The following is a 22856-nucleotide window of genomic DNA, read 5'->3' on the forward strand; positions in this document are numbered from 1 at the left end:
TCACCGTACCACGTCATCCTCCCCGAATTTCCAGGTTTGACGCAATCCAGCGGGTTGCCACGTGATGTGCAACACACCACTGTACACTACATCCGGACCACCTAGGCCCCCCGATTTTCTGTCGCGCCCGTCGCGCCCGTCGCCTTGCCCCGGACCGCATGTGCATAGCCAAAGCAGAGTAGGAAGCCATGCTCCGGGAGGGAATCGCCCGCCCCTCCGACGGCCCATGGGCCTCGTCACTTCACCTCGTCCCAAAGAAGACCGAAGGTTGGCGGCCCTGTGGTGACTACCGTGCCCTCAACGCCAGCACCATTCCGGACAGGTACCCAATTTACCATATACAGGACCTCGCCCATTGCATTTCTAGCTGCCACGATTTCTCCGTGCTAGGCTTGGTCAAGGCCTACACACAGATACCTGTCAATCCGGACGATGTCTCGAAAACTGCAATCATTACTCCTTTCGGCTTGTTCGAGTTTCCCTTCATGAGCTTTGGCCTGAGGAACGCCGGACAAACCTTTCAACGATTCATCGACGAAGTCGTCCACGGCCTCAACTTCTGCTTCGTCTATCTTGACGACATATCGGTCTTTTCCCGCATCACTGATGAACACCATGGGCACCTTCGTCTGCTTTTCCAACGCCTCGATGACTGCGGCCTACTCGTCAATGTCCCAAAGAGCATGCACGGCGCTTCAGTCGTCAAATTCCTCGGCCATGAAGTTTCATCACAGGGAACTCTACCCTTACCTCAACCCATCTCAGACACGCAAAATTACACTCAACCAACCACCACTAAAGACCTTCGCTGTTTCCTCAGCATGCTGAACTTTTACAGGTGTTTCTTGCCACACGCAGCCGAGTACCAGGCTTCCCTCCATGATGCCTTGGCTGGTCTACGAGGAAACCAACCCGTCACATGGACACCAGCTTTAACGCAACTTTTCGAAAAATGCAAAGCTGCTCTTTGCACCGCCACACTTCGCTCCCATCCTGCGCCAGATGCTCCCTTGGGGCTCTTCACGGACACCTCTAGCATCGCCGTAGGCGCCGCCCTTATGCGGCACGTAGACAACACCTCGCATCCCCTGGCGTTCTTCTCCAAGAAACTCTCAGCTCGCAAAATGACCCCTTCTGCGGCCAGTCCCACCGACGAAACCACGACCCCCGCCCCGTCGAGTTCACCGCGTCACCACTCACCAAGGACGGCAGTTCGAATTGCACCTTTTCCGGCTGCTCGGGCTGACCATCGGGTTCGAACGCTCGCGGACCTCCAGCTACCACCCATGCGCCAACGGGATGATCGAGCGTTTCCACTGAAAGTTCAAAGCAGCCATCATGTGCCACCCGGACTCAATCTGGCCTGAAGCCATCCCAGCCGTCACCCTAGGTCTTCGCGCCACCTTCAAGTCTGACATTCGGGCTACACCTGCAGAGCTTGTCTACGGGGAACCCCTCCGTCTCCCAGGTGAATTTCTTGCTGCACCGCCATCCACCACGGCGACGTCAAATCCCACCGATTTTATCGCCCGGCTCCGATGCACCATCGCTGCCCTACGTCCGTCACCTGCAGCTCACCACTGTAAGACCGCCCCCTTCATCTTCAAGGATCTGGCAATGTGCTCGCACACTTTTCTCCGCGACGACGCCGTCCGCTGGCCTTTACAGCCACCTTACGGTGGACCCTACCCAGTTCTCCGTCGCGACGACAAATTCTTCACCCTGCGCATTAAAGGGAACGCCGTCTGCGTCTCTCGACCGGCTGAAGCTGGCCTACACTGATTCCGCCGAACCAGGGAATACCAGTACACCCACAGACGTCCATCCATGACCGCCAACATCGCAGCCTGCTTCTGTCACTACACACAGCGGACGTTGGGTACGCTGCCTAAATTTTTACAAGCCCCAAGGGCTCTCCACTCTGCGGGGGGGTGATGTGGCGACACACTCTGCGCTTATTTCTACGCACCCTCCGTCTTCTTATCATCTGGCGCAGCATAACACAGCTGCACCCTGGACTGCATGGTCGATAAAACATAGCGCCACTGCCACGTCAGCCGAGGTGTGCGTCACCGATGGTGGCTATAAAAACAGGCTACCTGGCTGAGAAAGACTGCTTTTCTACCTTCCGCTACTGGGACGAACGTAGCGTTGGTATGCCCATCCACTGCCATCGTTAGTCGAATAAAGAGTCGTTACGTTTTTATGTTGGGATTCGTCCTTCGGCAGACACGACATCCCACAACGGGAAAGGAAGCATGCCACTGTCTCTTTGAAGGAGCTTGAGCTCAAAAAACAAAGTGTTGGCTGGGGCTGAGATGCAGGCGTCCCTCATCCAAACCAAAATAAACTCTTCAAAGCAGCGAAACCCAACATTGAGATGTTGTGTACGGGCTGAGAGTATGTCAGGATAGTTGAGGTTGACTTCCCAGCTGCTGAGAGAATCTTAGTTGTAACAAAGTTCAGGCATCATACCGATGAGCTCTCTATCAGTTGATAGAAATAGCTCATATTCAAAAATAATTACTTATGTATGCATCTCATTTTCATTCGTATTTGAAAATGTTCGACTCAATTTGGAATGGGTTTTACCATTTCTTCACTGTGAATTTTACTAACACGTTCCTTCTGTTTTCTTTTTAAATAAAACAGATATTACTCCTTACTATTCAAAGTGGATTCATTTTTTTTTTCAATATGTTTACTAGAGAGTGATAACAGGGCAGCATGGTGTCAGCCTGTCTTGACACAAAACGAAGTTCTGGCTCATTCAGGGAATTTTACAATGGTTCTCAGGGAAAACCTGGAAAACTCTGGGAATTTGGAATTGTCAGCTTGGTAGACATCCTGATTTATCCAGGGCATTTTCGCTTGTTTTAATTTACTACTCAAGGTGCTCAGAGCATCACTCTGAGTGAGACAAGTAAGTCGCCTTTATAGTGACAATAACTGATTCACGCTTTTGTAGTCTGCAATACATTCAAGACAAAAAATTATTTTTGAGTTGCACAGATATTTCTGCATAGCTTGCTTTGCCAAAAAAGCAAGCTCTCCTGGAGTAGCATATTTGTAGATTAGTTTCAATTTTAGCTAACTTAAAGACTATGGATGTTGTGGTCACAAAAACAGGGTATTACACACACTTCATTGACAGCATCGATACTATTGCAGAAGAACAAATAAAAAAATATTTGGTAGGCTGGTATACGTGTTGTACCAAACCAAGCACATTGATCAATGTTCTTAATTCATGTTACGTAGATGCATTTCAATTCAAGATGCATGTACTGTTAACCTATGCAACGTCAGGCAAATTAAAATCACCAGCAAGAATAATGCAACCTTCGAGAACCCCAAAGCAGCTTTCCTCAGCTGGCTTGTAATACTCGGGTCAAAAGTAAGTGGGCGATACTGCCAACAGCAAAACTAGAATTTTCTCGGCACCAGAAAGGTTCAGTCAAGTTGTTTTCAACAGTAATTTCATGGCTTATGAGAAATCTTTTAAAGATTCTTCATCTTGTGAATGTCCACTAGGTATTTTCATTTTTGGCCTTGCCACGCAATTTGTGCTCTCTAAGGAGCTCCACGAAATTATCTGTCACTTCATGCTTGAGAATATCACTTAGCAATTCCCTCTTTATGTTGTTGTAAGTTTCCTTAATATCTAGAAGTTAGGTTTCACTAAAAAATGTTCTACTGAGAATGCATATCCATTGTAGGAGGAACTTATTCTAGACTCCTTTGAGAGTGGCCTTTACGTGCGGAGTGTATTGATTACTCTAAAGCTTTCGATTGTACTATCAGTCATAGCACACTTCTTAACAAGTTTTGTCATTATGGCTTTCAAGAAAGTTTTTCAGAATTTTTTAAGTAGCTGTCTATATTGCCGCAAACAATGTGACTAAAAAACACTAAATCTCTATTTAATAAAATTAGTAATGGCATTCCTCAGGGCAGTGTATTTGTAACCTGGCTCTTTTACATATATGTAGGCAACCTAGTAAATATAGCAACGTGGGCAAGTTGTGTATGAACTTACTAAATAAAACATCAATTGTGAGTGAGCGCCATATTCTCATGTTTTCCTTCCTTTTGTCCATGCTTACTATTATGCTGTTATCAAAAGTACAATGACACCTAGTAAATATTGTCAGAAATACAAGATTTATCGTATATGCGACAATACTAGTTATTTTTGTCATTCCAACCTGCGGACACTTATAAGTGGAGTTAATGATGTATGTCTGCAGTAAGATAAGTAGAGTTCAGCAAACTGACTGACTGTAAATATTGCGAAAGCAAAAGCTTTGATATTGTTACGAAGAGGAAGCCCGATGCCTAAATGTATTTACAACTACGTATTTACACGTGGAAAAGTTACATGGGGAACAGCTGTAATCGTGCAGGCTGGTACAATAGTCGCAGTTCCAGGAGACAGTCTATCACTTTTTCTTTGTCTCCCTCTTGCGCGCATGGCCCTGTCCAAATGCGCTGTATCAATATTTTGCACTGGAACAAAACTATTGATTTTAACATAAACCTTGAAATTGTACCTGTCATTAAGAGTTTTGGAGTTCTATTCCACAAAAATATGTATTGGAATGAAAATGTTGAGAGGGTTCTGTCTAAATTGTTATAGACGATTGGACTTTTATCGAGGCTGTGGTTTCTTCTCGTGTTAACATAAAGCTACTGTTCTATGACTTTGTCTTATTTTCTAGTTTATCCTTTTGCTACCGATATGGGCATGACTACACAGATTGCAGAAGAAAGAATCGCTAGTAATAGTAAATCTCCAGCATGACTCCCACAATAAGCCTATTTTTGAGCATATTAGATTACTACCTGTTTATTGGTTTTGTAAGGAAGAAGTGTGCCGTGCAGAGCTCCGCAGCCGGATCGTCAATGCTACTGAAGTGGGGCTCGGGCTAGATGCTGTTCCTGGTGTAACTGGCTAAGCCTACGCTGTTGCGTCTTCTTTTCCGCGTCCATCGTGCCGTCCACAGCCATGGCGGACTTCTTTCCCATAATTGGTAGAGGTTTGCTGGGTCTCCTGTCATCCTGGAATTGCGCATCCGGACTCTCTCTGCCATCATGACCACCGCAAGCGCCACAAGCTTACCACCACCTGCTCCCCAGTCCTCCGTATGCCCTGGCACACTCCATCAGCGGGACCCTCCCATCTTCAGCGGCACTGACGACCACGACGTTGATGACTGGCTCTAATCATACGAACGCGTCAATCTGAACAACAAATGGGATGACATCATGAAACTGAACACCGTCTCTTTTTACCTCACCGAATTGCCCACTTGTGGTTTCGGAACCACGAAAGCGAAGTCCCAAGCTGGACGGTGTTCAAGACAAAGTTCAGCGAGGTCTTCAGCCGCCCTGCTGTTCAAAAGCTTTGTGCCGAACAGCGCCTGCAGTCGCGCTCTCAGCAGCCTGGTGAGACCTTTACCAGCTACATCGAAGATGTCATCGATCTCTGTAAACGCGTCGATGCATCCATGACTGAGGGCAATAAAATCAAGCATATTATGAAAGGTATCAACGAGGATGCATTTCAGATGCTCATTTCAAAGAGCCCCTCTACTGTTGCATAAGTTATTGAATTGTGCCAAAGCTATGACGGCCTCCGTTGTCAACATATCCTCACTCGTCGTCCTGTTCCCCATCACGAATCGTTGTCCAGCTTGACCTCCACTATTCAAGATTCCACCCTCCTCTCGCAGATCAAGGCTTTCGTCCGGGAAGAAGTAGCTCACCAGCTCTCCCTCATCTCCAACCCGCCGGACTCAAGTTCATCCCTCAGTCCGACCCTACGACATGTTATAGAAAAGCAAGTGTCCGAGGTCCTTCCCCCGGAACGGGCGCCTCAACTCCCCGCCCCATTGACTTACTCCGACGCCGTCGCATGACCACGACTGCCAACCTTCCGGGCTCCGCCTCCGATGCCTAGCCCTGTTTTTACCCCCACGCCGCCACGACCTCCAGTCCATCGAGTAATTAATCCCTGGCGTACAGCGGATAATCGGTCCATCTGCTATTCGTGCATTATTCCCGGACACGTTGTACGCCTGTGCCGCCGCCGTCCACTTCATCCACGTGGCGACCCACGCACAGCCGCGTACGACCATCCTTTGTCTTACCCTCCAGACCGCGATTTACCCCTTCCCTGCCCAAGCCTTCGTGAAGTTTCTGACCGCCGTTCTCCTTCTCCTCGTCGTCGCTCGCTCTCCCCCATGCGTCGATGTCCCTCTACCGCTGACACGGAAAACTAAGTGGCGCACTTCCCGAGGCAAGAACTGCGTCATCGTCACAACGCTCAAGCCCTCGTCTTTCGCCGCCCAACGTTATTGATGTCGCTGTTGAAGGTGTCTCTGTGCTTGCCCTCATTGACACAGGTGCCGCCATATCTGTAATTGCCGAAAAACTATGCTGCTCAATACGAAAAGTCACGACGCCTTTCTTCGGTCCTTTACTCTGCACAGCCACAGCACAGCACGTCCAGCCGGTGGCTGCATGCACTGCCAGTCTTGAAATTCAAGGAGTGGTCTACACAGTTGAGTTCGTCGTTCTTCCCCACTGTTCCCACGATATTATTTTAGGTTGGGACTTTCTCTCCCATCACCAAGCTGTTATTGACTGCTCCCGTGCAGAAGTCGCCTTCTCTTCGCTTGGCAATGCCATATCTGATGACGTTTCGCTTTCCTGCACCAAGTTGTCCCTCACTGATGACATCCATATACCTCCGCACGCGTCCGTTCTGGCACCTGTATCCTGTTCCGTTGCCTCCGACCCTACTGTACTCTTCACGCCTTCGACTGCTTTCGTTCACCGCCACCTCTCACCACTCCCAACTGCGCTGCTTAGCCTTCAAGCTGGTGCTACTCACCTTCCTATACACAACCACTTCCCATTCTCGATTGCGTTGCTTCGCGGTGAATCTCTCGGCACTGTGGAGCCTTACGACACCATTACCACGTCGGAACTTCCAGTTGGATTGTCAGAGGTCGACACCCTCTACTGTTGTCCCGCACTTACCGCATCGCCTGAAGACGTTTTCAGCCACGTCATCGACAATGCCTTAAGCCCCACGCAACGCCATGACCTTCTCCATCTCCTCGAGAAGTTTCACCGTGATTTTGACAGTCATAGCACTTCTCTGGGCCGAACGACGACTGTATGTCACCGTATTGACACCGGTTTTCACTCACCGCTACGGCAGTGACCCTACCGCGTCTCGTCGACAGAACAACGACGCGTCATTGATGAGCAAGTAGGTGACATGCTAAAGCGTGGTGTCATTGAACCGTCCGACAGCCCATGGGAATCGCCAGTTGTTTTAGTTAAAAAGAAGGATGGCTCGATCCACTTTTGCGTGGATTACCACCGCCTAAACAACATAACCCGAAAAGATGTTTATCCATTGCCGCGGATCGACGACACCCTCGACAGCTTACAAGGTGCAGAGTTCTTTTCCTCCCTCAATCTACGCTCTGGTTATTGGCAGGTGCCTATGGCTGCAGAAGATAAGCCTAAAACTGCTTTCATCGCACCAGATGGCCTATACGAATTTCGTGTAATGCCATTCGAACTTTGCAACACGCCCGCGACTTTTGAGCGGATGATGGACACTATTCTTCGAGGCCTCAGATGGAACACGTGCTTGTGTTATTTGGATGATGTAGTAGTGTTCGCACCAAATTTTCCTACTCACCTTCATCGCTTGGAGCAGGTTTTGCGCTGTCTCAGTGACTCTGGCCTCCAACGAAATCTGAAAAAATGTCACTTTGGGGTATGCAAGCTGACAATTCTCGGACATGTCGTGTCGAAGGACGGCGTTCTCTCTGATGCCGCTAAGCTCCTGCTAAAGAATTTCCGAGGCCAGTGTCTCTAAAAGACTTGCGCAGTTTCATTGGCCTCTGCTCGTACTTCCGTCGCTTTATTCGAAATTTCGCTTCGATTATGGCACCTCTGACAGAGCTTCTTTGGGGAGACCCCAATCTTTCCGCGTGGTCCCTGACTTGCGATGATGCTTTCGCAACGCTACGTCGCCTGCTCACAACACCACCGATACTGCGCCATTTCGATCCAACTGCTCCCACGGAAATCCATACGGATGCTAGCGGTGTTGGTCTTGGCACTGTGCTCGCCCCGCGAAAGCCCGGCTGCTAAGAATATGTTGTTGCTTACGCGAGCCGCACTCTGACGAAAGCTGAAGCGAACTATTCCGCCACGGAAAAATAATGTGTCGCGATCATCTGGGCCATCACAAAATTTCGCCCATACCTGTATGGCCAGTCCTTCGATGTCGTTACCGATCACCACGCACTTTGCTGGTTGTCATCTCTCAAGGATCCCTGTGGCCGCCTAGCCCGGTGGGCACTGAGGCTCCAAGAGTCTGATATTTGGGTTGTCTACCGCTCAGGCAAGAAGCACGCCGATGCTGATGCTCTTTCGTGCTCGCCTGTCCACGCCGACATTGTCAGTGTGTCCGTCCTAGACGACCCACTTCCATTCACTTCTGTCGACACGGCTTTAGAGCACTGCAAGGACTCCTGGATTTCATCTTTGATAGATTACATCTCTAATTCACCTACACGCCCACCATCCCGAGCGTTACGCCGACAAGCTTCGCATTTCGCCATCCGCCACGGAATTGTCTATCGCCGTAACTACAGTTTCGACGGCCGCAAATGGCTGCTTGTAATACCTCAGCAGCTCCGCACTGATGTATGCGCCGCTTTCCACGCCAACCCTCAGTGCGCACACGCTGGTCTCTTCAAGACCAGCGTGTGCACACGCAATAAAACCAGACTACGTCATAGGTTTTATTGGCGTGGTATGTACACATTTGTGCAAAACTACATTCGCTCTTGCACATAATGTCAACGCCGGAAGCCTGATCCTTGCCGCCCTTCTGGACCAATGCAACCTTTGCCATGCCCTTCGCGACCCTTTGACCGGGTTGGGATAGACCTCTACAGGCCTCTGCCATACACAGCTGCTGGCAATCGCTAGGTCATTGTAGCTGTAGACCATCTCACGAGGTATGCAGAAACGGCCGCTCTGCCAGTTGCCTCCTTCCTCCTTCAATGCTTCGTTCTACGTCACGGCGCTCCCCGCGAACTCGTGAGCAACCGTGGCCGCGTCTTTCTCGCCGATGTCATTCAAGAACTTCTCGCTGAATGCCGCATTATTCATCGCTGTACCACCGCATATCACCCACAAACAAACGGATTGACAGAACGCTTTAACCGAACTCTTGGCGACATGCTTTCGGTGTATGTCGTCTCCAACCACACCAACTGGGACCTCATCCTTCCCTATGTCACATACGCCTACAATACGGCACCCCAGTCAACGATGGGCTTTTCTCCCTTCTTTCTTCTATATGGCCACGAACCATCATTTCCCATTGACGCTATTCTTCCTTACCATCCCGACTTATCAGAGGGTACACCTGTTTCCGAAGCCGCCCGGTATGCAGAAGATTGTCGGCAACTAGCTCGCTCCCTTACAATGCAAGAACAAGCCCTACAAAAATTTCATCATGACGACGGGTGCCCCCACCACTAGTTTTCGCCTGACGCTCTCATTTGGTTGTGAGCATGGTGTTAGAATAGGTTAGGTGTGGGAACGGGCGGTCCCGCGGCGGAGAGCAAGTGGCGAGAGCGAGGAACGAATTTCCGCCGGCCGCCGAGAGATGGCGTGGGGCGGTTAGGGGCTGTAGGGGCGGCTGGGCTTTAGGTGGCTGAGAGCCCACGTGTTGCCGTAAGGAACGTGTCAGTTCTTGTCTTCTGGCGTGCGCGTCGTTTTCCTCTCGTGCACGTGCACGGTGCATTTCGCTAATATCCACGCTCCACCATTTCCTTCGTTTTTGGCGCATTCTGCGTTCGCGTGATGGGGAAGAAGTGTTTTGTGCCACGCTGCAATACGGGCTACAAATCCTGCAAGGAAAAGCTTTCATTTTTTTCGGCGCCGAAAGACGACGAACGACTGCACCAGTGGCGGCGGGCCATACCAAGAAAGGACCAAGCTTTACAAACAACCGATTACGTTTGCGAGAGACATTTTGAGCCTAGTTTTGTGTCCAAGACCTGGACGGCAGAGTACAATGGGCATGTGCTGCAAAGCGTCCCGCGACGCGCGTTGTTGGCAAAGGACGCGGTGCCGACGAAATTCCCTGACTGCCCTGCCTACCTTTCGAAGACTTCAAGAAGCAGAAAACGACCCGCCGAAAGGCAACCGCTAGAAGCGAAAAAAATGAGGACCGCCGAACCTTGTGTACAAGTGTCAGAAGAAGCTAGCATGCGCTCCTCTCCGAATACTACTGAGGCGTGCAACGTGACAGCGGTTGAAGAAGAATCTGATTGCAGCTCAGCAACAGCGGCGATCTCAGCATTCGCAAGCTTGTTCGAAAACCCTCCACTCTTGTGCCTACCGTCTAAATGCTGGGATTTTCACCGGCTCGAAATGGACGAAGTCAAAAGTGTTGTCTTTCCTCAACTAAAACGCTCCAAGAGATCTGCCAGCCAGTTACTGTCATTTACCTCACGTACTGCATCAGCGGGCAACATGACCGCATCAGGCATGAATGAAGCAGCGTGCTCGTGGGGCGGTATCTGCCCTGCTGCTTCTCTGGTGGTTGCCAAGGTTATTGAAATTGATGACAAAATGGAGGTGAGAGTAGTGGGGATGGGCAAGGTTTTTTCTTTGGAGGATTTTAAATGTACAATCTCTGTGAGATCTTTGGAGGACGTTAAAACTATTTTGGGGCATGTAGACAAAGTAATGCTTTGTACTGCAGGACCTAGCGTCAAAGAGTATCCTGAGGCTGAGCCGCAAAGTGCGTTTCTCGATTCTGATAATAAATAGCGCCACAAGAAATGTCCACTAATCCTCAGTGCCGGTGAATTGGTTTGCCAGAAGTGCTTCAGCCTCTGAAACACATTCCGAATTCGCCAGAATAGGCTAATGGAGAAGCAACAGAAGTTGAATTCCAGTGGTGCTTGTTTCTCCACGAAAAGCTTGCAAAACCGTGAAAAACTTGCAGCACTCAGGCGTGCTAACTATTTCCTCAAAAGATCAAAGAATCGCCTTTGCAACCCGCTGAAGATGCTCACTGCTGAGCCTAAGCAAGCCCGTGAGAACCTGCAGACAATTTCTGCAAAAGACATTGAAGCGAAGCTTTCCAAAGCTGAGCTACCAGGAATACAGCTGACGGCAGTGAAAGAGTGCTTGGCAGCTGCCAAACTTGCAAATAAAAAGAGCCGGCGCTACATAGAAGACTGGCTTTTGCTGTGTCTGTTGCTGCACATTCGCAGCCCATCGGCGTATTCCTTCCTCCGAGAAAATGATGTTCTACCGCTTCCTTGTGTCACAACAGTTCGAAAGTATTTAGGTTTGGTGAGGGTGAAATGCAGATTTGACACACGATTTATGCGGCATTTAAGAAAAAAATGGCCACCAAGGACAAATTTCAGCGACACGGGATTTTAATGTTCGACGAAATGCAGGTAAGGAAAGAGATGAGAGTGCACTCAAAGTCAATGAATTGTGGATTCAGCGATTTTGGTGACAGTGCGAGGACCAGTGATGACCTCGCCGACCATGGACTGGTGTTCACATTTCGAGCATTTGGGGATCATTACTCGCAGCCAATTGCTGTCTTTGCGAGCAAGGGTCCTACAAAAGGCACCAAACTTGCACAGCTCATACTAAATGCGATTTTTCTCCTGGTGGAAGCTGGCACGTTGGTCGATGGAATTGTGTGTGATGGAGCAGCTACTAATCGCTTAATGTGGAAAAAGTTCGGAGTGAGTGGGGCTCTTCAGCACACTAAACACTTCTTTACTCATCCTGTTGACAACAAGCGCAATGTTTTTGTTTTTTTTCGATGTGCCTCACCTCCTGAAATGTGTGCATAACCGCTTACATCGACAAAAGATTTTGGTTGTCAATGGTGAACAGGTATACTGGGAGCACTATGACAGATTGTTTGTAGAAGACTCGAAGCAACCCGGCCTGGCGCGTGTCTGTCTTAAATTAACATTTTCCCATATTAATCTAACAAACACTAAAAAAATGCGTGTTAAACTGGCAACACAGTTGTTCATCCGGAGTGTAGCAAAAGGGCTGGAGTTTTATTCGAGGAGAGGCACGCAAGGATTAGAAAGTGTGAAAGGTGCGATGGAGTTTACCATGAAACTCAATTACCTCTTTGACGCCCTCAATCGAAACTGCCCGCGAGAAGGCATTACTTAGAACAACAGAAAGCTGAGCTAGTTGGTAAGGAATCATTATGCAACAACAGAAGTGGACAACACGGCATTCATGTTGTCCACTTCTCTACTCTTGTGTCCTCTCTCCGCGCCTCACTTCTATTTTGCATAATGAAGGCATTACTGTAGGGAGCAAAGATCTACGAGTTTTAGCATCTTCACTGTATTGGCTAAACAAGTGGGAGCAAGATGTATTATCTGAAAAGATTTCCCGTAAAAATTGCCTAACCGAGCAGACCGCAGAGGGACTGCGCGTGTCAATTTTATCAGCACTGGAACTCTCTCGGTATTTGCTCAAGGAGTGTGGGTTCAGGTATATCTTGTCGGGAAAGTTCAATCAGGACGTGCTTGAACGCTTCTTCGGAATTATCCGCCAAGCAGGTGGCCAAAATGACCACCCCTCTACGCCCACTTTCCTGCAATTGTATAACATGCTCTCAGTGTACATGCTCTCAGTTTGCTCAAGCCGCCAAAGTTTGGCAATTGCGAAGTGCAAACCGCCGATAATACACATGCACTAACACTGACCGATATTAAGCTTGCGTTTAAGGTTGACAATGAAGAAAAGACACAACTTCAGCAACTAAAACAAAAACTGGATGGCTTAGTGGACGCGGAAGCTGAGTGTGAAGAAGTTTTTGATCATGTATGTACAGAGCCAGAGGTTATTGACTGTATAATTTATTACCTTGCTGGTTTTATGTGTCGAAAACTTAAGAGTACAACATGCTCAAAATGTAGAGAATGTCTTATTGAAGAAGCTGCTGCACAGTCTCTAAAAGAAAGTGCCCTAGTTCAGTGCAAAACTCGAGGTGGACTATTACACCCCAGTAGGACCATTTTCCACCTATATCAAGCAGGCGAGACTGAATTTCAGAAGCACACTTTTCACAAAAATGCCTATGAATTGACAGTAGAAGGCATGCTAGAAAGCTACTATTTTTCTTTTCCTTGTTTGGAACACAAAGAAGAAATGATAGCATGTCTTCTGCATCACTATATAGCAATGAGAATGCGGCAAGTCTGCAAGCAAAGAAAAGCTAATGAAAAAAAAAAAACACACAGCAGCTGCGGAAGCTTGTGTTAAACAAGCTAAACTTGTTTAACACATGATTTTTTACTTGTCTGTATTTTTATGCCACGTATTTTTGTGTGAACTAAACAGAAGATAGCGCAATGTAGCCATATCTGATGCGAAAAAGCGGCTACGGAAGCTCTCCCAAATTTTACGCAAAACCCGTAATAGCTGGCCTCTTTTGTCACTGCAGATATGTGTGTGAAATAAATGGTGATGCAGCATTGTGTTTTTTTTTTTTTTTTCAAAGCATGAAAGCAACATTCAGTGCCCGAAACCTACGTGGAAACTAGCGCACATAACAGCTGCAAACGAAAACACAAGACACTCGTTTCCAGACGCCAACTTCCAGAAGTCCTCTGTCGGCAGTTTTACAGACAGTGTTTTGCATAATTTGATGCAACATCGCTCACATTATAACTTAGTATAAGGAAAAAATATTAGGAAGACTGAGACGTATCACAGAATAGTTGCTGTTACAGCTCGCGCCAATTCTAACATTTAGTGCAAACGAGTGAACAGCTTTTTAGTGGCCTGTGATTTTCACGACTAGCATTTAATAGAAAGCACCACAAGCTGTTAGGTTTATTACGGCTAAGGCTGAATTGGCCCTCATAATTAATATATTGCAAGGACCCAGCAGTGCGCGCGTTCACCCTACCCGATTGTTAATGGGCTCGAAGGCCCCAAGCTTGGCGCGCCGCCTGCCGGAGGACGGGCACAATACGAGCGGCGGCGCGCCGCGCCGCCAAGGCTCGTTCGTACACCTAACCTATTCTAACACCATGGTTGTGGGTGCCTCCTACTTCGACACCAGGTGTCTCCCCCAAGTTTGTACCCCGATACCATGGGCCCTACTGGGTTCTACAGCAAACTTCTCCGGTGAACTACGTCATCGAACCTCTGATGCCCCCTCCGGACCTGTGTCGTCGAGGCCGCGAAACTGTGCACGTAGATCGGCTCAAGCCGTATCACGAGCCCTTCGTCCTCAGGACGCCTTAGGCCTCCTGTGCAGCTCCGTCTTCAGTGAGGGGGGAAGTTGTAAAGAAGAAGTGCACCGTGCAGAGCTCCACAGCCGGATTGCCAATGCTGCTGAAGTTGGGCTCGGGCTAGACGCTGTTCTTGGTGTGACTGGCTAAGCCTACGCTGTTGCGTCTTCTTGTCCGCGTCCATCATGCCGTCCACAGCCGTGTCGGACTTCTTTCCCATAGTTTATATAAATGATACAACATGAGGGCTAAACACAATGACCCATTTATCTTGCATCTTGAATATATACTGACTTTATTTTGTGATCGTGCAGCCTCTACAGCTTGGTTGCGCACCTTCACACCACTTCCCTTTCCCGCACACAGCGTGATAAGATTTTACAGTCAAAAAGGGGAAAGGGTGTCAGGCTGCTGCTCTGCGACTGTGAGGCCGCCACGAGTACGACTGAACGAAGATGCGTGTCTGTTTCTTTCTACGTCGTCGTTCAGTCGCGCTTACACATTGTATCATTATTAATTTAGTTAGTAAGCAAATGTTTACAAGTTTATACGGCCAATAAAACTACGTTTAGCTATCTACTAATTTGCTATCGCAATCGGTGCTTTGCCTTTCGGGCAAAACTGTGTCTTTTTAATATAATTGCATTGTGTCCCTGTCTGTTTCTGGAACGCTGAAATTGGTGACAGGGGATGACAATTTTCTCTTTCGTAGAAAGGCCTTGTGCCACTGTGATCAAATGACAGCGTTGGCAATGACTTCATAGTCGAGTGCATCAAGCTGTCTGAGTTTTCAGAGAAACTTGCTGGGTGCAGCCACAGAGCGGTTAACACCAAGCACACACTCTATTGTGTTCATTACACTATTAGTAATTGGTTGCTCTGTGCTGTGTGTACCTACTGTACCCAACATTTTTTAAATGTTGGTGCTCATTCTATAGTGATAGTTTTTTCCGGTCAAATAGTAAATGCGATGGCAATAGTGTTGTGCATTCGCAAATATATGTGAGCACCAGCAGTTAACCTAGGATGTACATGCATAAATAATGGACACGCTTGACCTGTGGGCCTAGATTTGACAACCGTGTTTTCCATTAGCATTGTGACTTGAGTGTTGCTTGTGCTTCTGGGCCCTATAGAGAGTTGATAACAGGTGATGGTGATGACTTGTTTCTGGCCTAGTTGGTATTGGATCATTCTAAACACCTTGCTATGTGAAAGGCGAGAGATGAGACAAGAAGGCAACACACTTTTGACAACAGCTTTGTTGAACGTTCAGTGCTAGTCATTTGTTGAGAATAATTTATAGCAGTGCAGCACAGGCATCCTCTTCTCTCTCTGTCCCATGTTAGACCTTTCTAAATACAAGATAATAGCTTCTTAACTCCCAGGTTTGGCAGTGTTATTATTTGTTTCTTTTATTAAATAGTTTTTCATTGTCCCTAAAAAGTGGCAGTATTTCAGCCATCATTTGTAACTGTGTACAGATACAGGCCAGTGTGGTGACCCTGCTTGAGAGGACAGAACCTGTGGCAGCTACATCATCATCATCATCGCGTGGCAGCATCCAGCAGAGGCTCAAATCGCACATCCTCAAGGCAGTGGCTGACAACTCAGCCATGGACCACAAGATTGCCAGTGTGAACTCAGCGCGTGAGCAGGACCAGACCCTGGGTGACATGCTACGAGGAGTGCGCGTCATCACCAAGGTGTGTGCTTGCTTCCTTCTCACTTGACAACTGAAAGGCAGTGTGTATCTGTTATAACCTCAATATAATGAAGTTGTAATTGCAGCGAAAAACTTGGTTAAATTGCAAATTTCATTAAGTCGAGGTTTTGGAGTTTTAGTACAAACAACTTCGCACAACTAGAGCATACCTGATAAATAGTACTGTAAGCAACGAACGTGGCGCCGCCACCACGAGGCCCCGTTTTTCTCATAAACCGAGGTGCCTCGAAGACATTGAAGAGACAGTCCCACAAGCGGCGGGCTGCATGCCTGCAGCCTCGCCGCCACCCCCGGTTCGGCTCCCTTCGTTGACCGCAGGCATTTCCTTCCGCCTCGATCCCCGTGTCTTACGACCCTGGCGGTGTACAGTAGCCTGCGTCATCGAGAGAGTAAAATTGCGTTTCAAAAAGAACGGTTGTTTGTCTGCTTGCTCCCCCAAGTTTGCGAGGTGCCCTTTTTGTATGGGAGCTGCTTGGGGCAAGTGTACGCCTGTGCCTTACTTTGCGTCGCGTTTCTGGTCCACAGTGCCACATTGGCGGGCCATTGTCAACCAGAGCTAGTTTTCTAACCAAGTGCACAGTTAGCTAGCTGAGTCCATGGTAGGAAACTTTTTACACTCAGAGGTGGAATACTTCGAACAAGTCCGTCAAGATGAGCCAGGACGGCAAACATCCATACAACACACGTCTTGCTGCACAGTCACGTACTGCTAAAGAGGTGACAAACGCCACCGAGCTGCAACGGGACAGCAGACAATGCTATGATCATGGCGCACCAGACCAGCTTCAAGAAAAAGTCACCCAGCTTTCATGACTGCAGAAGGATATTTGGAAGCTCGGTGGCTTTACTTCTGCATTCTCAACACGGTCATTCCAGCCGGATCCAGGCCCGAGCAACGCCATCTTGGGACAGCTCACCGGGGCCTTCTCTGCAATGGCCCGCATGATGGAGATGATGAATCTGCCCTCAACAGCGACAACTGTTCATGTGAGTCCGGACCCCTCTACCGCAATCTCAAGCTTTAACGGAGACAGCGCCCAGATCAGTGCTGAAGATTGGCTGGAAATATTGTTGCGTGTTGTGGACTTAGCCAACTTGTCTGAGCAACAACGTCTTACTGCAGTTTACCTCAAGCTGCAGTGCCCCGCTAAGGACTGGCTAATCTCATCAGCAGCAAGGTGTCAGTCATGGCAAGAGCTCGTAACTGCATTTAAATCAGCCTTCGTGACTGAAGAAGGCTTCCCGGACTTATGGAGGAGAATGGCCGAACGAGTTCAGAGTTGTGACGAGGAGATGACAAAGTACATTTGAGAAAAGGAAAGAATATGCGCCAGGGTCAAACTAAGTCTGCCGGACACAACTATGGAGATTGTCGGATGCCTCTGGTCTACTAAAATGAGTTTTGCGCTGTGGGACAGAAGCTACAGAAGTGTGCACAAGTTGCTTCAAGCCATCAAAGTCTATGAAAATTTTAGAGAAAGCCCTGAAAAATAATTCCCATTGGCACAAAGATTCGGCAGCCGAAGCCGTATGAGCAGCGGCCACCAGCCATTTCTTTCGTCAACACAAGCAGACGATGCTGTACGCAGCGCTACTGTGCGAGAAGGAGTGCGACGCACGAATCTAGTACAACTGCCAAAAAACGGGACACCTGTCGACTCAGTGTCCTGAGCCATGGCACCCACTTCACTGCACGAAGTGTAACCGCGATGAGCACAGCGCAAACTTTTGTCCAAATTAGGGCCGCTCAGGGAATGTGACCAATATTGTACGCACCATGCCTTCAATGAGGGTGTATAAAAACGTTTGCATTCACAGCGAATGGATAGTCGCTCTTCTCGATACGGGTGCCGATGTGAGCTCGATCAAACTGAATGCATGCCATGCGGCTGAGCAGGGAGCTTACAACTCCTCCCAGAGCGGCCATACACGGTGTCGGCAGACAGCAGTCATCCCTTGGCGAACTAGACTTAAAGGTGCGCATCGATGATGTTGAACCTTCTGCCGTCCACTTTTACATAGTCAGTGACGATGCCTTTGTTGGACCAGACGTCATCATTGGCACGGACTTGATCGACTTGGCCAATCTGCTTCTGGTCCATAGTGGTGGGTGTGCCCATTTGCTAAACCAAAGGGAAGCACCAGAGCTGACAGGTCTTGTTGCAAAATTGGAGGGACCAAGAGAAGTCGTCACGTGTTGCGAGAACGTTGAGGTTCCCCTGCGAATGATTTTGTTTGTGTCAGGAATGTCTTCCCTTGGTGCAACCGCTGTGGTCAGCGTCCCCGTTACAAACTACAGCAACTTCATGTTGCAACTGAAGCAAGGACAGATACTCATGCGTCCACCCACTCCTTGCAACATATTGTCACGTGGTGGTGACGTTGAATAAGACAGTAGCAATACTGTGAACAAGAAAACTAACTTTTATTGGGCGAACCTGTGCCCACAAAACAGGCTACACTTATAGCGCAACGATAGCGGCGAACACGCTCGGCGATCGTCGAAAATCTGATCAGCGGGTCAAGCGCGTCGGCTTTTATAGATCAGTCATCGAATGTTCCAGATTAACTGATTGGACCCGCGTGTCTTCCACAAAGTTCTACACCATTCGTGTCACGCGATGAAATCTGATAACACAAGGTTCGGCGACAACAGACACGCGGATAGAAGCGTCGATAACTTTCCAGAAACGTCGGATACATGCAGGCGCGTCCCTCGCTCTGCGATTACAGTTGTTAAGCGGCGAAACGTGGTTGCCCGATAAAGATAAGTACACGTGTCATTACCCCCCTCTTAAAAAGCATCGACCCGATGCTGCAAACAAACGAAAGTAACAAAGAAAAGCACTCGTATCAAAGAAAAACAACAAAGTAAGGAAGTTCATCAGCGTCCGTAAAATGGTTTAAGGCGCACCACGTGGACCACTTCAGATCGTGCGCGGCGCCGCTGTGAGTGCGAAATGCCGTCTGGCACGACCTCATAGTCTAGTGCGCCAATACGTCGGATGACCTTGTAGGGTCCGAAATAGCGTCGCAGCAGCTTCTCACTGAGTCCTCGCCGGCGTATCGGGGTCCATACCCAAACACGGTCGCCGGGCTGGTACTCGACGAAGCGTCGTCGGAGGTTGTAGTGTCGGCTGTCGGTACGCTGCTGGGTCTTGATCCGTAGGCGGGCGAGCTGTCGGGCTTCTTCGGCGCGCTGGAGATAGCTAGCGACGTCAACATTCTCTTCGTCAGTTACATGCGGCAGCATGGCGTCAAGCGTCGTCGTCGGGTTCCTGCCGTAGACCAGCTTGAACGGCGTGATCTGTGTTGTTTCTTGTACCGCCGTGTTATAAGCGAATGTTACGTACGGCAGGACGGCATCCCAGGTCTTGTGTTCGACGTCGACGTACATCGCTAGCATGTCGGCGAGGGTCTTATTCAGCCGCTCCGTAAGACCATTCGTCTGCGGGTGGTAGGCCGTTGTCCTCCTGTGCCTTGTCTGACTGTATTTCAGAATGGCTTGGGTGAGCTCCGCTGTAAAGGCCGTGCCTCGGTCGGTGATGAGGACTTCTGGGGCGCCATGTCGCAGCAGGATGTTTTCGACAAAGAATTTCGCCACTTCGGCTGCGCTACCTTTCGGCAGTGCTTTTGTTTCAGCGAAGCGGGTGAGGTAGTCCGTCGCCACGACGATCCACTTATTTCCGGTTATTGACGTCGGAAAGGGTCCCAGCAAGTCCATCCCGATCAGCTGAAATGGTCGGCAAGGAGGCTCGATTGGCTGTAGTAATCCGGCTGGCCTTGTCGGTGGTGTCTTGCGTCGCTGACAGTCTCGGCATGTTCTGACATAACGGGCGACGTCGGCGGTCAGGCGCGGCCAATAATACTTTTCTTGTATCCTCGATAGTGTCCGGGAAAATCCGAGGTGTCCAGCGGTCGGATCGTCATGTAGGGCGTCCAATACTTCTGGACGAAGTCCTGACGGGACAACAAGAAGGTAATTGGCGCGGACTGGTGAGAAGTTCTTCTTCACGAGTAGACTGTCTTGAAGCGTGAAGGAAGATAATCCGCGCTTAAATGCCCTGGGGACAACGTCGGTGTGCCCTTCCAAATAATCGATGAGGCCTTTAAGCTCCGGGTCCGCTCGTTGTTGTTCGGCGAAGTCTTCCGCGCTTATTATTCCAAGGAAGGCGTCGTCATCCTCGTTATCTTGCGGCGGCGGGTCAATGGGGGCACGTGATAGGCAATCGGCGTCTGAGTGTTTTCGTCCGGACTTGTATGTTACAGTGATGTCGTATTCTTGTAGTCTGAGGCTCCACCGTGCCAGCCGTCCAGAGGGATCCTTTAAATTCGCTAGCCAACACAAGGCGTGGTGATCGCTGACGACTTTGAATGGCCTGCCATATAGGTAAGGGCGAAATTTCGCTGTAGCCCAAACGATGGCGAGGCATTCCTTTTCGGTTGTAGAATAATTGCCTTCCGCTTTTGACAACGACCGGCTAGCGTAAGCTATCACGTGTTCATGTCCATCTTTTCTCTGGACTAGGACGGCACCGAGGCCTAGGCTACTGGCGTCAGTGTGGATTTCGGTATCGGCGTGCTCGTCGAAGTGCGCAAGTACCGGCGGCGACTGCATGCGTCGTTTGAGTTCTTCAAATGCGTCGGCCTGCAGCGTTTCCCACTTGAACTCAACATCACATTTAGTTAGACGTGTCAACGGCTCGGCGATGCGTGAAAAGTTCTTGACAAATCGCCTGTAGTAGGCACACATGCCAAGAAATCTACGCACTGCCTTCTTGTCGATGGGCTGCGGGAACTTTGCTATGGCCGCTGTCTTCTGCGGGTCGGGGCGGACTCCAGATTTGCTGATGACGTGGCCTAAAAATAGAAGCTCCTCGTAAGCGAAGCGGCACTTTTCCGGCTTCAGAGTAAGTCCTGATGACCTGATGGCCTCTAGTACTGTTGCAAGCCGCCTAAGGTGAACGTCGAAATTTCCGGCGAAGACGACGACGTCATCCAAGTATACGAGACAGGTCTGCCACTTCAATCCTGCTAAAACCGTGTCCATCACGCGCTGGAACGTTGCAGGCGCCGAGCACAGTCCGAATGGCATAACCTTGAACTCGTAGAGGCCGTCTGGGGTGATGAAGGCGGTCTTTTCGCGATCTCTTTCGTCGACTTCTATTTGCCAATAGCCAGACTTGAGGTCCATGGACGAGAAGTATTTGGCGTTGCAGAGCCGATCCAATGCGTCGTCTATCCGTGGGAGGGGGTATACGTCCTTCTTTGTGATCTTGTTCAGACGACGATAATCGACGCAGAAACGCAGGGTTCCGTCCTTTTTCTTCACCAGGACAACAGGGGATGCCCACGGGCTTTTCGACGGCTGGATGATGTCGTCGCGCAGCATTTCGTCGACTTGTTCTCTTATAGCTTCGCGTTCTCGCGGCGAAACGCGGTAAGGGCTCTGACGGAGTGGTCGAGCGCATTCCTCGGTGATTATGCGATGCTTAGCGACTGGTGTTTGTCGAATCCTCGATGACGTCGAAAAGCAGCCTTTGTATCGTCGGAGCAGACTTCTGAGCTCCTGTTGCTTAATCATAGGGAGATTTGGATTAATGTCGTAGTCTGGTTCGGGAACCACAGTCGTCGGGGTAGATGCGGCGGAATCCGAGAGGAGAAACGCATTACTTGTTTCCAGAATTTCCTCCATGTACGCGATCGTCGTGCCCTTGTTGATGTGCTTGAACTCCTGGCTGAAGTTTGTCAGCAACACTTCAGTTTTCCCTTCATGCAGTCGAGCGATCCCTCTTGCGACGCAAATTTCACGGTCTAGCAGTAGACGTTGGTCGCCTTCGATGACGCCTTCTACGTCAGCGGGTGTTTCGGTGCTGACCGAAATAACAATGCTGCAGCGAGGCGGGATGCTCACTTGCTCTTCGAGCACATTCAAGGCGTGGTGACTACGAGGGCTCTCCGGCGGTATCGCATGATCTTCCGACAGTGTTATTGACTTCGACTTCAGGTCGATGACTGCGCCATGTTGGTTGAGGAAGTCCATACCGAGAATGACGTCTCGTGAACACTGTTGGAGGATAACGAAGGTGGCAGGGTAAGTCCGGTCATGAATGGTTATTCTTGCCGTGCAGATCCCAGTCGGCGTGATGAGGTGTCCTCCAGCGGTTCGAATCTGAGGGCCTTCCCATGCGGTCTTAACTTTCTTCAACTGGGCGGCGATGTGTCCACTCATTACGGAGTAATCGGCCCCTGTGTCGACTAAGGCAGTGACTGCGTGGCCGTCGAGAAGCACATCGAGGTCGGTTGTTCTTTGTCTGGCGTTGCAGTTCGGTCTTGGCGTCGGATCACGGCTGCGTCGTGTTGAACTGAATCTGGAACGTTGCGTCGTCAAGTCGTCTTTCGTCGGTGTAGTCTTGGCTTCCCGACTTCTTCGGGACGGCGGCGTGTCGTCATTAGGTCGTCGAGATGGTCTCTTCGTCGTCTTCGTCGGCGGCGGAGGATCTTCGTCAGTTCGACGAACAGCAACCGCACCTCCATCGGTTGCTGCTTTTAGTTTTCCGGATATGGGCTCGCAGAGCGGCCCCGGGCTGGGCCGGTGTACGGTCGGCGCTGCGGCGACAGGTAGCGGCCTGGTGACGGCGAACGGGACGGTCGTCGAAGGCTCCACTGAGTGGCGGCGAGGTAGTCGGCGATGTCACGTGGGCGCTCTCCAAGCTGTGGACGCGGCGCGTTGACGGCGAAACCTCGCAGTCCCATCTCTCGGTACGGGCATCGTC

General features: G+C 49.6%; 1 protein-coding gene across 2 annotated transcripts in view; it reads left to right on the forward strand.

Moving 5' to 3' along the window:
* egl (Egl_like_exo domain-containing protein) overlaps positions 1-22856 on the forward strand; it is a 325918-nt gene that overhangs the window by 136249 nt on the left and 166813 nt on the right. For both annotated transcript variants that reach the window (XM_070541355.1, XM_070541356.1), the window contains exon 4: positions 15839-16060. In XM_070541355.1, coding sequence (XP_070397456.1) covers positions 15839-16060 — 222 coding nt within the window. The remainder of the gene's footprint in view (positions 1-15838; positions 16061-22856) is intronic.

Source organism: Dermacentor albipictus, chromosome 6 (assembly GCF_038994185.2).
Source record: "Dermacentor albipictus isolate Rhodes 1998 colony chromosome 6, USDA_Dalb.pri_finalv2, whole genome shotgun sequence".
In the NCBI taxonomy this organism is placed as follows: domain Eukaryota; kingdom Metazoa; phylum Arthropoda; class Arachnida; order Ixodida; family Ixodidae; genus Dermacentor; species Dermacentor albipictus.